At 40.0% G+C, this 14,923-nt stretch overlaps 1 protein-coding gene and 1 pseudogene across 4 annotated transcripts in view; one reads left to right on the top strand and one right to left on the bottom strand.

The window, feature by feature from the left end:
* The window catches only part of Mlh3 (mutL homolog 3), a 31,849-nt gene that overhangs the window by 14,991 nt on the left and 1,935 nt on the right, over window positions 1-14,923 (bottom strand). Inside the window, exons 1-6 of one of the 4 annotated variants that reach the window (XM_005409374.2) lie at window positions 14,860-14,893; window positions 10,370-13,702; window positions 6,066-6,164; window positions 5,276-5,364; window positions 4,510-4,614; window positions 3,564-3,636 (exon numbers count right to left, since the gene is read on the bottom strand). In XM_005409374.2, the coding sequence (XP_005409431.1) occupies window positions 3,564-3,636; window positions 4,510-4,614; window positions 5,276-5,364; window positions 6,066-6,164; window positions 10,370-13,643 (3,640 nt within the window). In that variant the 5' untranslated portion in view covers window positions 13,644-13,702; window positions 14,860-14,893. Of the gene's footprint in view, window positions 1-3,563; window positions 3,637-4,509; window positions 4,615-5,275; window positions 5,365-6,065; window positions 6,165-10,369; window positions 13,703-14,859; window positions 14,894-14,923 lie in introns of those variants that run through there. The other 3 variants (XM_005409373.2, XM_013507148.1, XM_005409376.2) reach the window with 3 other exon arrangements.
* On the top strand, window positions 8,500-9,948 carry LOC102012678 (annotated as a pseudogene).

Raw genomic sequence — 14,923 nt, 5'->3', positions numbered from 1 at the left:
AAAAAAAAAAAAAAAAAAAAAAAAAAAAAAAAAAAAAAAAAAAAATATGTAAGTATCAAAATTAAAGTAATTCAATTAGGGCAATAGTTTGCATTTGGGACTTATGAATGGCAAAAATTCCAGAATTTCAATTCAGAAAAATGTGTTTGCCTAAGAATACTATTGTAGTCTGTGTAAGTCGTTCACTTTCTGCTAAGAATAGTCTTTGATGGCGTTTAGTCAATCCAATAATAATATACAATCTCAAGAGAAATTTAAATAGTCCCTTTTGCTTCTTCGAACAGCTGCATGTTTGGTGGTTACGCCCTGCTGAATGCTGGTGAAGTAAGGAAATAAGCCCTGTGACGCCGGACAGTTGACCCAGTGACTGTAAACAGCTGCCAAGGAGCCGGCAGACAGCGTATGCGGCACGGGTGCCCCGGACACCAGGGTAACTCACATCCTGAGCAGGACAGCGTGGCGTGTGTGAGAGCTCTGAGGCTGCTCCCAATCGTGTCGGATTTAAAACTTAGAAACTTTACTTCTAGAATTTTCCATTGAATACTTTCTTAACTTGGTTGACTGTGGGTAACTGAAACTGCAGAAAGCAAAACCATACAAAGGGAGTGAGCTCAAGCTCCACGCGCAGGCCCTGGTCCTCCTCCAGTCCCTCATCCCTGTCACAGACACATGCGTCTCGCCTTACAGTTGCTTAGCACCATCTCTTCTCTCAAACAGCGCTCATCTGCCAAAGTTTCATCTCCACAATCACAAAATTGAACCATTTTCATCTTACTGTCTCAGCAGCAATTGGCAGGAAGTCTTAGCTTCGCAACATAATATTCTTCTGTTGTCTCTTTCTTCCTGTAGCTGCTCTTTCACAGTATAGTTTGCCAGTTCATACTTTCCTACTCTACTGTTGTTAAATGTTGGAATTATTCTAGACCGAGGACCTCTTCTCACTATTCACTCTTCTTCAGGTGATAAAATTTACACCTAGGAAGCTGGGCATGATGGTGCATGCCTGTAATTCCAGCACTCTGGGAGGTTGAAGCAGGAGGATCTCAAGTTTGATCCCTAGACAGTGTAGCAATTTATTGAGACCCTGTTTCAAAATAACAAGTAAAATATGGTTGGCAGTTATAGTTCAATGCAAAGACCTTGGATTCAAGGCAGGTGTGGCAGCACGCATCTGTAATTCCAGCAGTGTGGTAGGCTGAGGCAAGGGGATCACAAGTTGGAACCCAGCACAGGTAACTCAGTGGCTTACTAAGACCCTTTTCAAAATTCAAAAATAAAAAAGCACTGGACATGGTGGTGCATGCCTGTAATCCCAGCACTTGGGAGGCTGAGGCACGAGGATCACCATGAATTTGAGCCCAGCCTTGGCTATATAAGTGAGTTCAAGGCCAGCCTGAACTACATAGGGAGACCCTGTCTCAAAAAATACACAAAAGAGACAAACAAATAAATAAAGGGCTCTGAATGTAGCCTTAGGTTTAATCTCCAATACTGAAAAAAAAATTTACACCAGGATTTCAATGACCAATTTTGTGCTGACAACTCAAATTTTTATCACCAGATCATTTTTCTGGTCTACACATGTAATATCCAAGCACATTCCTGGCATTTCTTCTGAGCATTTCAAAGAGAAGTTAGAATAAACTCAGGATTTCACGCTTCTAGCCCGCTGCATCTCCAGCTTCCTATTGCAACATCATCTGACCAGCTTTGGAGACCAGAAACTAGGAGTCACCTTCGACACTCCTCCTCCACACCAGGCTGTCACGTCCTGCTGACTGTGTCTCCTCAGCATTTCCCCAATGCATTCATTTCTCCATGGTCCCCCAGGTTCTAGGTACTGCACAGTATTATAACATCCTTCTAACAGTGTCTCCAGAATTACTGGAAATCCACCCCCGCTTGAATCTATTCTCCCACTGCAACCAGAGCAATGTTTTTCAAATGCAATGTGATACATACCACTCCCAAAACAACCTCAAAAATCAAACAATTAAAAAAAAACCCTTTCACTTTTTTTCAGTTAGTGTTGGGACAAATCAAAGCTTGTACCTGGCAGGTATAGTGGCATACCCCTAAAATCCTAACACTGAGGAGGCTGAGACAGGAAGAGCACAGCAAGGTCAAGGCAAGCCTAGTCTACAATCCGAGTTCAAGGAAGCCTGAATTACACAGCGAGACCCTGTCTCAAAACACAAAAACAAAACAAAAGCTTTTAACTGGCACTGAAGATCTAGTTCCTATTTGTTTCTCTATCCTCATCTCCAGTTGTACTTGCCCTGCTTCTGCTCATGGAAAGAGAGGAAATCACAAACTGTATATGTTATTCCCTCTTTTCTATCCTACTTAACTTGTACTTATACTTTAGGGACTCCCAGTACTGGAAAAAAAAAAAGCCAAAAAAACCCAAACTAACAAACTTATACTTTAGGTATCATTTTACCAAGAATGCTTCTTTGCCCTCTCTGACAAAATAAATTTTTTAGTATCTTCTAATTCTCCTTAACAAGTGCTATAGCTAAATGTGTTTGTAGAATTACTTCTGCATGTCTATCTTTTCCCATCATTGTATCCCTAAGGCCTAGTACAATAACTGGCATAAAATAGACATTCAACAGTGGGCATAGTGGTGCACATCTGTAATCCCAGCACTCAGGAGGCTGAGGCAGGAGGATTGCTGCAAGTTTGAGGTTAGCCTGGGCTACAAAGTGAGTTCAAGGTTAGCCTGAATTGCAGAGTGAAATCCCATTTCAAAAAGACACAAACAAAAACATGCTGAATGAGTTAATGTTATTTACAAAGTATTATCATTTGATTAAAGCAGGCCACAAAGCAATTCTAAATAATTCTTGATAAACCTATAGGAGTTCATTATATAAACACTATTGTTACACAGGGAGAACATAAAAAACATTATTAAAGGCCAGGCTTGGTGATACATGTCTATAATCCCAGTACTTGATAGGGTGAGAAAGGAGGATCACTATGAGTTCAAGCCAGTCTAGACTACATAGTGAGTTTGGGATCTGCCTAAACTATATAGTGAGACCTTATCTAAAAAAAATAAAACATGCTGGGCATGATGGCACACACTTATAAACCCAGCCCTCAGGAGGCTGAGACAGGAGGGTTGCCATGAGTCTGAGGCCAGCCTGGGCTACACAGTGAGTTCAAGGACAGCCTCTATTACATAGTAAGACCCCGTCTCAAGAAAAAAACCAAAAACTCCCCCAATCAATCAATCAAAAACAAAAGGATAAAAGCATTGAAAGGTCAACAATACAAAATAATTTAAAGAATAAATGATAAAATTTCCCCTTTGACCACCCAATTTCACTGCCCAGGCAACTACAGTCGATAGTTTACTGTGTATCTTATGTGTATGTGTATATGTGCATAAAACTAAATGTATTTTAAAACTGCTGTTTTATAATGTTCTTAATTTGGATTGATTTTTCTTATCTGTCTGAATCACTGAGACTGCGTTATAACCCGAAATTAACCTAAAAGAAGAAGCCAGAAGATGAAGCAGCTCGTTAGCCCGGGCCGAGCTCCGGTCTTACCTCCTTTTCCATTCTCCTCGGGCTTGGTGTTCATTACACAGGCGATAAACTTGTTATCCACCTGCTGGAGAACCTGCGCACATGCAATAAGGACAACACTAAGTAAAAACTGGCAAAAGCTTATCTGCATAGAAGACAAAATTGCACTTAACAGTTGTTTGCATTATAACATTCACATCTAAGACTGAGATAAGGTGCTACCAAACCTTAGGAAAGTTCATACTGGGCAGAATGTTAATACTTTTACCTTAGGAAAGATAAAAGAATGTTCATAGTGGTAGAGAGCCAGTCTAGCATGTCTGCATTCAATTCCCATGCGGTGGGTGGGGGCAAGCACCCAGGTATATAAGGCTCCTACTAAAACCCTGTAGTTATTACTCAGGGTGTTAACACCCAGGGTGTTAATGGAATGCCTCTGTGATTTCTAAGCCTTGTAGCCCCACAGAAGAGAGAGTTATTTTTAAAAGGGCATTGTTGCACAGTTAAGGACAATGATTTATAATTTTTTTTGGAGACAAGGTCTCACTATATAGTTCAGGCTGGCCTCGAATTCACTATGTAGCCAGGCTGGCCTCAAACTCACAGTGATACTCCTGCCTCAGCCTTCCAAACGCTGGGATTACAAGCGTGTACTACCATACGTGGTCTATAAATCATCATAAAATACAGAGTTAACACGACCTTCTGCAAAGATAAATCCACAGTTCTTAAAACTGTAAGCCCGAGTCCACAATTTATTCTCTCCAAACCTGCTCACACTAAGAACATTTTTTCTTTGCAATTATACTTAATCCCTTGCTTTTTCTTCTGATGATAAAAGTTCCAGCAAGTTAAAAAAAAACAAAAACCCACATTCCTTAATCAATGTGGTCTTTATCATTAAATAAATCCAATTTCACAAGAGTTAGTCTAGCTTTGGTTTCACAGATTTCAAAGTAAGTTTTACCTGCATTGAGTGAATCATTTCTTTGGTGAAACGGTAGGGATACAAAATGTTGTGAATTTTAACTGCTAAGCTCTCAGCCTGGCCACTGCTTACATCAACAGCAACCTAGAAAGACCCAGCAAAACATAATTTAAATTTTAAATCGTCTCCAAATTGTTTTACCAAGGACCTCAGAGTTCTTTATTCTCTCATATAACTTAGCAAAAGTTGGTTGAATTTGGGTAACATACAGATACGAAAGCTCTACAAATAGTCTTAAACTAACAATTTTTGTTTATAAACAAAATTACTGACAAAAACAAATATTGCTTTGGAACAACCTGCCTATGCTGCATGATCAAGTCCTGAAAGACATTTACTGAAGACTCAGTAGTCACACACTCGTCTATTGCACGGCCTCATAACACACAAAGTACACGCCGTGATAACACACCAAGGAGGGAACGTGCACCCAGGCCCAATAATGAACTGTTCCTCCAGGAGAAGATTCACTACTTTGTTTAATGGTAACGGTTTTATTATCATCACCCTGAATATTTTACTGAAGCTGAGTCAGAGCAAATGCATTCCCTACTCACACACTGAATATACACATAATCCAAAATGCCTGAAATGTTCATTCCTTCTCTGTACATTAAACATAAATTTCCAGATAAATTATTTGGAAACATGCCTAATTTCAGTCACAATTACAACAGGTCCTACCTGGTTTAAATGAAGTTCAAATTTTAAAATAACAGGCCAAGAAAATTTGCTGCAAACCTACCTCTGGGTAACGGGAAAATACTGGATTGTCCCATTCTGAAAACAAAGACTGAAGTGATTGATGACCACCAACGGCATTGTCCACAGCACCTAGGACAAAGTGAACAGGTAAGGTGGGCCTTAGGAGCCCAAGGAAAAAAATCGAATGGCCTCTCCTGTTGGCTGCCTCTACAGAGCAAAGATCAGACACACTGTTCCTATATCCTACATGTTCAGGCTTTGCTACACTGTTTCACTAAGTTGTTGACATATGTTATTTTTTCAACTAGAGTTGATGGCTGTATCTTCTGACATTACAACTTTTCTCCAATCTGTTATCTAGAGATAATTCAGGATACAAGTCCAGAAGAAGCTATGGCTCCAATTAGCAAACTTATTGCCTTTAGGTAAAAATATGCCCTTCCTATTTGTTATTATTTTACCTTACCTATTTTTTTAAACAAAAAATAATAGATTTTCTCTAGCTTCTGCCAGAGTTCTGCTTAAATTAGACTAATGCAGTATGGAGTGGAAGCCCGATCTTGAGAAATAAAGAAATATTCCCCACTCACAAGACACCACAGGCTACACACAGTCACCAGCACTGACCTCAGGTCTGGAAAAGTAATTTTGATCTAAATGCACGCACTGAATTACTTAGTTCTGGTGCTAAATAGGGCTGTGGGGAATTCCTGGTCCAGTAAAGCACAGCTGGCACTGATCAAGCTTAGTAATCCAGTGGTGCTCTGTTTTCTGCATTACGTGCTACAGGGTGTACTGGGTGTTCCTACAATCTCTGATCTTGCTCCTACCTGTGTTATTCTGTCTCATCAGAATCCTCTCTTCCCGAGCTCTTGGAAGGAAAGGAAGAACAAGGTCACTTCTAAAAGGGTGACACCTGTACTGAGAACCTAAATATAAAACAGAAAAACCTAGAGATTTGAACTCAACATATAAATAAATGGTTAAAAATTAAATTCCATAAAATCTCCACAAACTGAATGAGGGCATAAAATAGCTATTATACCCTAGATGGAGAACCAAAAGTTCCTTAATGAATTTTTTTTTTTTTTTGGTCTTTTTGAGACAGAGTCTCGCTATGCAGTTCAGGCTGGCCTTGAGCTCACTTTGTAGCCCAGGTCTCGAACTCATGATCCTCCTGCCTCAGCCTCCTGAGTGCTGGGATCACAGGCGTGTGCCACCACGTCCAGCTCCTTAATGAAATTAATCTGCTGTGTTAGGAATCTTCATTAATGCTTAGTCCCATTATCCCTCTACACCAGCCAGAATGAAGATCCAGACTAGATCAGTGGCGATGGGGCGCAGTTCTGCATGGGCAGTTTGGCAACTCCAGACATTCTTTGTTCTCACGACTTAGGAGAAGGATGCTACTGGGATCTAGTAGACAACGGCCAGGGGTACTGCTACATATCCAACAATTCCTAAGACAAACCCTACAATAAGAATTACCTGAGTAAGAATTACAGTAAGAAGTACAGAAAGCCTGTGGGAGACAGACAGTGGTACCGAGTCACCCAAAACTTGGTGTAAGCTTCACAAATCCCCAATTTATGTCTCTTATCCCCAGTGTATACTACACTACAATTGTATATACTGTACTACAATAATATTTATCTTAGATCATACTTTTATTTACACAGCTGTTCTCTATAATAGACCATGAAATGCTTAAAGCAAAGTCAGTTTACCTGCAATGTGGCAACATCTAGCAGAGTGTGCAATCACAAATCTTGAAGGAAAACATTCATAAAAAGAGTGAATGAGAAGTTATCAATTTAGGCAGATGTGGGGGCACATGCCTGTAATCCTAGCACTTGGAGGCTGAGGCAGGAGGATCTCCATGAGTTCAAGGCCACCTTGGGCTACACAGTGAGTTCAAGGCCAGCCTGAACTACATTGTAACTACATGTACAGGGGGGAAAATTCTCAATTCAAACTCCAAAGTGTGGTGTGATTCTGCTCAAAACTCTACCCATGTCTCTGAAGGATGATTAGGCTTGAGTTTCAGAAATAATGCTGAATATGACAGTTATGAACAGGAACAAAATGTGGTAAAGCTATTTATTTCAAAATGCTAAATTCACTGGACAAAAACTAGAGACATTAAAATTTATTAAGGTGTGAGGTAAAATAAGGTTGTACAAGCGGTAATAGGAAGGACTGAGTTGCAGATATTTTTAAAAGAAAAAATTCCCAGAGTTTGTGATCTTGACTTTGTTCTTTAAAATTACCTTTATAGGTCCTCTCTTCTGTACAACAAAATTACCTCCAGTAATTCATCTCACATAACATTTTTATGTGTGGGTCAAATGTGCCCTGATGTCTTACTGTACATAAGCCATTTCTGGAAAAGCACCATTCCATGTGAATGGAGGATGATGAAGAGTCACTATTTCATGGAATTTGTTTCTGTACCAATTCACTACAAGATATGCTAATCCAGAGAGTGGAGTGGATTAAAGTGATTTATTTAGCAGGAGCAGATGTTTATGTTGAGTATGGCAACTAGAATTTCCCCCTTTGTTTTAGCAACAACAATCTCAGTTTAATGTAAGCTAGTTAATTTCTGGCTTAATTTATATCAGAAGCAGTTGCATTTCATAAGATGAGGCACTGGTGCCTTAGATCTTCGAGAAGCGTTCAGTATAAATCAGTACCAAAAAAATGACTTAGGCTGGAAAACACATAATATTGTCTTAAGAATAATTTGATACAGGTTCGAGACCAGCCTGGGCTACAAAGTGAGCTCAAGGCCAGCCTGAACTGCACAGCAAGACCTTGTCTCAAAAAGACAAAAAAACCAAACAAACAAAAAAAGAGTAATTTGATCGTCTCAGGAGCAATACTGAAAGAAGAGGGTTTTTTTTCTCTTGCTGAATACTTTGAAAGTTACAACAGGGATTATTTTTTCACAAGCAACAAAGTGAAAAACATTGAAAAGTAAAGGTCTCATTTAACTAAATAAGTCAGAGCCTCCTACTAGAGATACTCACTTTAAAAAAAATTGTATGTTGATTTCAAATTACATTCATACAATTGACATACTTTTGACTTATTCAAGACTTTTAACATGGATGCAGGTTTAATGTTTATCGTCCCAGTGCAAAGCCAAGATTACAGCCAGATGGGAATCACCTTTATCATTTCCCAACATCTGGTTCTCAACACACTGCCAAAACAGCGTCACTTTTAACACTGACTCCTGGCAAGTGGAAGGTCCTGAGTTCGATTTCCGGTATCAAAAAAAAAAAAAAAAAAATACTGAGACCTGAGGACCCAGAGTCCTGGTCTAGCTCTGATGTCGCCTTGTGTTATGATCTAAAAGCCACAACACTGTTCTCCTCAATAGCATCTTCTTATGCCCGAACATATCAAGTGGATTACCTATGCATTTTAATGAAGTACACTTGACAAGTACAGTTACAAAAGTATGTCCTTAGCTCTTATTTTGAAAAACTTATGCTCAAGTCCTTCTTTCTGGAAAAAAGTTCATAAAACAGTACTGTACTGAGCTATGGATTTTATTGGAAAACCTAGGATGATTACAGATTGTTCTAGCCTTTAGTACAGGAGCCACAGAAAGAAACTTCCATGCCTTTAAAGACCAATTTCTGAGAGCTGTGTGCTTGGAAAGGAGGGTGCAGTGGGGCAGGGAAGTGCTGTGATCTTAAAATGGGCTATTTCATCTTTCCTTTTTCTTAGGTGTGATTAAAAAATACAGTGAAAATTCTTGTTTCTTTCATGGCTATTGCTGAAGCTGTACAGCCAAAATGAAGTTCAATCTTTTGTTTTCTTTTGTCTTTCTGAGACAGTCTTTCATTATGTAGTTCAGGCTGGCCTCGAACTCACAGTGATCCTCCTGCCTCAGCCTCCCGAGTGCTGGGATTATAGGTGTGCAACATGATGCCTGGCCTGAAGTTCAATCTTTTTATGTCTGGATCGAAGCAAGAATGTAAAAGACATTTCAGTGCACCTTCCCAGACTTGCGGGAAGCTTATGTCTTCCCCTCTTTCCAAAGAGCTGAGATAGAAATATGATGTTCAATCTATGCCCATCTGAAAGGAGGATGGGGTTCAGGTTGTACAAGGACACTACAGAAGTCATAAAGGTCAGTGGACTGGCAAAGCAGTCCAGGCTGATGGGAAGAAATGTATCGTCGAGATCGACACTGAACGGTGCAGTGGGAAAAGGCGAACAGCATAAGTGTCCACGTGGGCATTCGCCCCACCCTGATGGCTATTACCAGGCTAACACCAGACAATGACCGCAAAACGATCCTTGAACGAAAGGCGAAATCTCCCCAAGTAGGAAAAGTGCAAACATAAGGAAGAAAGAATTGAGAAAAGGCAGGAATAAAGTCTTCTTATACACAAATTTAATTAAAAACTGCTAAAATGAAAAAAAAGTGAAGGTTTGTTTAAAATTTATTACAGTAAAAAACACATTACCATTAATCTTCCTCATTTTGTACACATTTACCCCATCGTTCTGGCCCGAAAGCCCTCTTTTGTGAGCACTGTTGTCTTAATGTCCTGAACTGATTTGAAACACTTACCTTTCATAACCATTTTGACTTTGGGGAAATGTCAGAAGTTGCACGGTTCCAGATCTACTGAATAAGGACACAATGTTTTTTCAAGTATTTTACATCCTTTTCATTGGATGGCACTTGGCAGCAGCATTCTCCATTTTTTAATCACACCTAATAAAAACACTCACAAAAGAGGACTTCTCGAACTGCTTCAGAAAGTGGCAAGCACAATGGGATAAGTGTATGTGAAGGGGACAGGTTGAGAGGGATTAATAGTAATGTGTCCTTTACTGTAATAGATTTTAAAAATTTAAACACTATATTTTGATCAACCTTCTATATATACCCATACAAATACATATATACACATATCGTTATCAATCTTTCATTGTATTTCTATATTCAATTAGTGCTGGAGCTAAAAATATCTTCATACACCATAAAAAAAAGTTTCATAATCAGTCTGCAAATGTTCTGTCTGCTGAGAACATCTCCTTGAATAACAATTACCTTACTCCTTGGATATTCTTCCCATCTTCAAAAGCATTTCCCGCCAGTACTTACCATTCCCAAGTATGATATCCACAGCCATAGTTGTCAGATCTTTAGTACAAGCAGTCTGAACATCCTTAGTAGGAGCAACAAATGTGCTAAGTCCAGTCATTTTGTTGATATAAACCATTCTTCCCAGGGCTACATCAAAATGCTGCTGCCAGTCGGAAGAATAGGTGTTTGACTCTTTATGTTCAAAACAAGCTTTTGCTTCAGAATCCTCACTGGGAGAACAAACTCCATTTTGGTCAACTGTGGTATTTTCTGCTTGACTTATTAACATTCTACTGGGAGAATCAGGACTTTCTATCTGTTGCTCTGGGGCTCTAATAAAAACATCTGCATCTTTAATTAATTTAACATCATTATAGGGTAGTACCAGAGGAGTTTCAGGTTTCACCAGGTTTTCTGTTGTACTGCTGTTAGAATGTGCTTCACTGTCGTTATTGAAGGAGTTATCTTGTATGACAGAATCTGACACTGGGATGGCGCCACTCTCTAGTTTTTCATGCTCAGTTTTGAATAATGGACAAAAATCCAGGGCTAACCCACTGCATAAGTCCCTGTCTTTCTTACTGGGATCTGAATTTGGAAATTCATTACAATGACTCACCATTTCCACTATTTCAGTCTCTTTTTCGGAACCCTTCAGTCTGGATAATTTAGAGGCCAGTGATTCAGGTGACTTCTCAACACCCGAAAGTTTTCTGTCAGAGTGAAGTAACTCTGTTAGCGCTACAGGACTTTCTCTCAAACAAGGCATCTGCTGTTCCAAGCAATCCTCTTCCTCGAAGCATGAAAATTTCTCCGAGTACAGGATGTGACTTACTGGTTGACAACTACTATTTGAATCATTATGCTGCATAGTAGTGATCTTACAAACATCAGAGTTGTCTAAGGGGTTCCTGTCTGTCAGTAAAAAGTCAGGTTCAACTTGAGAACTGAGACTGGTAGCGACTTCACTATTATTTTCTTCCACTTCTACAGCCAGAGGGTTTTTAACCTTCCCATAGAGTCTCTTAAACCTCTCTAATGATCCTAGTTGGGAACTCAAGCTTAGCTTTTTACAGTCTATGGGTTTGGAGGAAGTAATCAATTTATCTGTTTTCTTACTATTATTTGAAACATATCTCTGGCAAGGGAAAGAGGATGTATCAGGTAATAAACTATCTGTGTGTGCTTCAGCACTTTTCTGAAAATCTGAGTTTTTATAAATTTCTACATGTTTGTTTGCTAGCCCATAACTTGTGTTTGTTCTGTAAAATTTTTTGTTGGGTAGGTAAGCAGATTCTTTACATAATGTGCTAGTTAAATCTTTGATGTCTGGAGTCTCAACTGAGTGATCTATTCTGTTTCCAAATATTTCTTGGGCATTTGTAGGACCGGGTCGGACATAGTTTTTAAAGGAGTGTTCTGTTTCAGTTGATTTAATTTGCTCATTTTGTACAACATGAGTTATAAAGCCAGTGGAACATAACTTAACTTCTCCATAACTAAACATATTTATTCTTCCACAACTGTGAGGCTCTTTTTTTCTCTTCTCTTTCTCTCTCTCAGCACTGTGAACTCTCAGTGATGTCATCCTAAAAGGCAGAGGTTGACATCCCATTTCAGTAGCATCTTTAAATCTCTCCAGTTGATTCTGAGTTCTGTTATTTTCCAGGATGTTGGCAGCCATGCCATTAACAGTAGCACTCACTTTCTGTATTTCTAGATCTGATCCACTCTCCTCAACATACTGTTGTATCTGACAAAGGCTCGAAAATATTTCTGAATTCTTTCCACATGGACTTTCTAAAGAGTTACGTTCCAAGCAAGATTTGTTATGGTTCTCATTTTCTCTTAATTCTGATGTTTCAACTGTCTCTTGTTCTAACATTCCCGATTCTAAGGAAAAGCTATCTGTGTTGTATAAAGATAATTCTGTCATTTTACTATGGCCTGGGCTATCTGATTCACAAATGGACAAAGATGAGTCATCTGTCTTTTTTCTGATAGCTTGTGAATCCTGTGTGTTTATGTTTTCCATGGTAGCTTTTCTTTTCACAGCTTTTGATTGCAAATTAAACATTTCATAGGAATCTAAAATATTATTACATGCTTCCTGGAAACTACCTTGGTCAAGCTTCTCATCAGAAGAGAGATGTTTCTGAAGAGTAGTTCCAAATAAACTAAAATCATTATCGTCATTGAATTCCTTAATGTCTTCACCTGATAATTCCACAAATAATTTTTCTTGCTTTAAAAACAGTTTTACTCCTTCCTGGACGCAAATTAGAAGAGTATCCCAGTTCTGAAACTCAATCAGAGTTTTTGCCGGCTCCATGCACACATCGTACTCACAGAATTGGCACCGCACGTTGATCACATATATCCCATGGAGCTCTGGTGTAGCCCGATGCCGAGGACTTGAATTCATTTGCCTACTGGCAGAGCCATTCTTTGGCTTGCATATAATACTTTCTTTTCTTAATAAAAAGTCGATGAGTTTATGCAACTTTGTCCTTAAAACTAGCCTTCTGTTCACGAACAAAAACTGCATATTCTTACTATAGTGTGCTTCGGAGCTGATATATCCACTAAGTTCAAACTCCTTATATTTAAAATATATTTCTTTTAACTTTTGGGACTTGCCCAATCCATAAATTTGACAAAATCGGGAACATATGTCTTTGGTCTTTGGGAGCTGAAGAATCATAGAACCAGAAACATCATTTCTCAAAGAGAAAGAAATGGAAGGGTGCATGAGGGAGAGGGCCTCTACCCTCTGCCGAACCTTCTCAAACTCCAGTCTAGGATCCAGGCATTTTCTCCTTACGGGTAACTGGTAAAACAGGTTATGTACTGTTACTGTTGTCCCTGCACTGGGCCTAGTCAAGTCAGCTTCACAAGCTTGCAGGGCTTTTCCATTCTGAAACAGTTTCACAAATGTTTTCAGTGTCCCGTTTTTCTTAGATGAAATTTCCACAGCACTGGCCATGTCAGCTATACTTGCCAAGGCCTCCCCGCGGAAACCATAAAACTTTGGGTTCTCCAAGTCCTGTACCAAGTGGCATTTACTAGTGAAGTACCGATTTCCCACCTTGTCTACATCTTCACTCCCCATCCCAAGGCCATTGTCGATCACTTGAACCTGCAAGGTCTCCATGTTCACCCTGATGGCCACGCATTTTGCTTCAGCATCAATACTGTTGAGGGCAAGTTCCTCAACACACTGGCCTAAGGAGTTTATGGCCACACCAGAACGCAATTTGGCTTTTACTTCCCCTGACAAGCACTTGATCATGGCAGGTAGAAAGGTGGTGAGAATGCCAGCAACCGGTTTCCTTCTCTGGAAATAATTGCCTGTGGGAAGAAAAAAAGGCACACACACTATCAAAGCTTCAGTGTTACACAGTGTTACCTTTTTCTTTCACACACTATGAAGAAATATTATTTGGGCTAAATGAAGCCTTTTATTAAACAAATTTATGAACCAAAACAGCACAAAACAAAATTATACTCTAATTTCTACGCAGATCATACAACTCATACTTGGAACAACAAATTTAATGTCCAAACAAGCATTCATAATTTCATAATTTTCATTGCTCCTTTCTAAACTCCTCATGCCCTGTAGTGAAATCATAATTACACTTGACATTGACTCGCAGACAGTATTCAAAATTCTAACCACTTTACCAAAAGCAGATGCCTAAATTAAATTCAGCTAAGAAACATTAGCTAGAAATTATTCATGAAAAAACCCCAAGCTAGTTTCATAACATTTATACGTTACACAATAACCATGACTTTATAATGAAGTGCTAACACATCGTAAATAGGAAGGCGAAGCAACAGAAAGAAAGAAAAAAGACAAATTCTATCAAGCAGAGATAGGCGGTAAGAGGTTATACCATTTGCTATTACTATTGGTTAAACGTAGTTGCTTCAGGGGACAGAGGCTGGGAATGGGAAAGGTTGAGAAAAATTTATTTGGATATGTGCGTTCTTTACCATTTGGCTTTTAAATTTTGTTAATGTATTACTTTGATCTGAAAAACCAAAGAAAACAACTTTTGGAGCCAGGCACTGCAGGACACGCCTGCCAGCCCCGCTGCTCAGGAGGCCGAGGCTCCCAGACGATCGCAAGTTTAAGACCAGCCAGTGCCACTCAGCAAGACCCGTGTCAAAAAACAGAAAGGGCCGGGTGTGACTCAAGCAGGGTCCCGGGTCAGCCCCGGACCGGGAGGGTAGCTCCGTGGCGCGGTGCCTGCCCGCCGCCTGCGCGAGGCCTGCAGCCTGACCCCCGGGCCACATTTAACACATGCTTCGGGGATCCGTGTTAACCCTCTTCCGTCTTAACGCCCCGGATCTTCACACGTGAGCACACACTCGGCAGGAACGACGGCACGGCGGTCTGAACGCAAGCTTTCTTGCGGGTTCCAATACTTCTGGGCCCTCGCGTTGCCCCGCTCTTCCGCGGGGCTGAGCCCCTGGGGCGAAGGGGCCGCTCTGCAAACCTGGGGAGCTCGGGGCTGAGAGGCAGCTCCCGCGACACGACACTGGTCAGCAGCGGACAGCCGG

This window comes from Chinchilla lanigera, unplaced genomic scaffold (assembly GCF_000276665.1).
Source record: "Chinchilla lanigera isolate Chin_1 unplaced genomic scaffold, ChiLan1.0 scaffold00122, whole genome shotgun sequence".
Lineage (NCBI taxonomy): Eukaryota > Metazoa > Chordata > Mammalia > Rodentia > Chinchillidae > Chinchilla > Chinchilla lanigera.
This window is presented reverse-complemented; position numbering and strand designations above follow the sequence as displayed.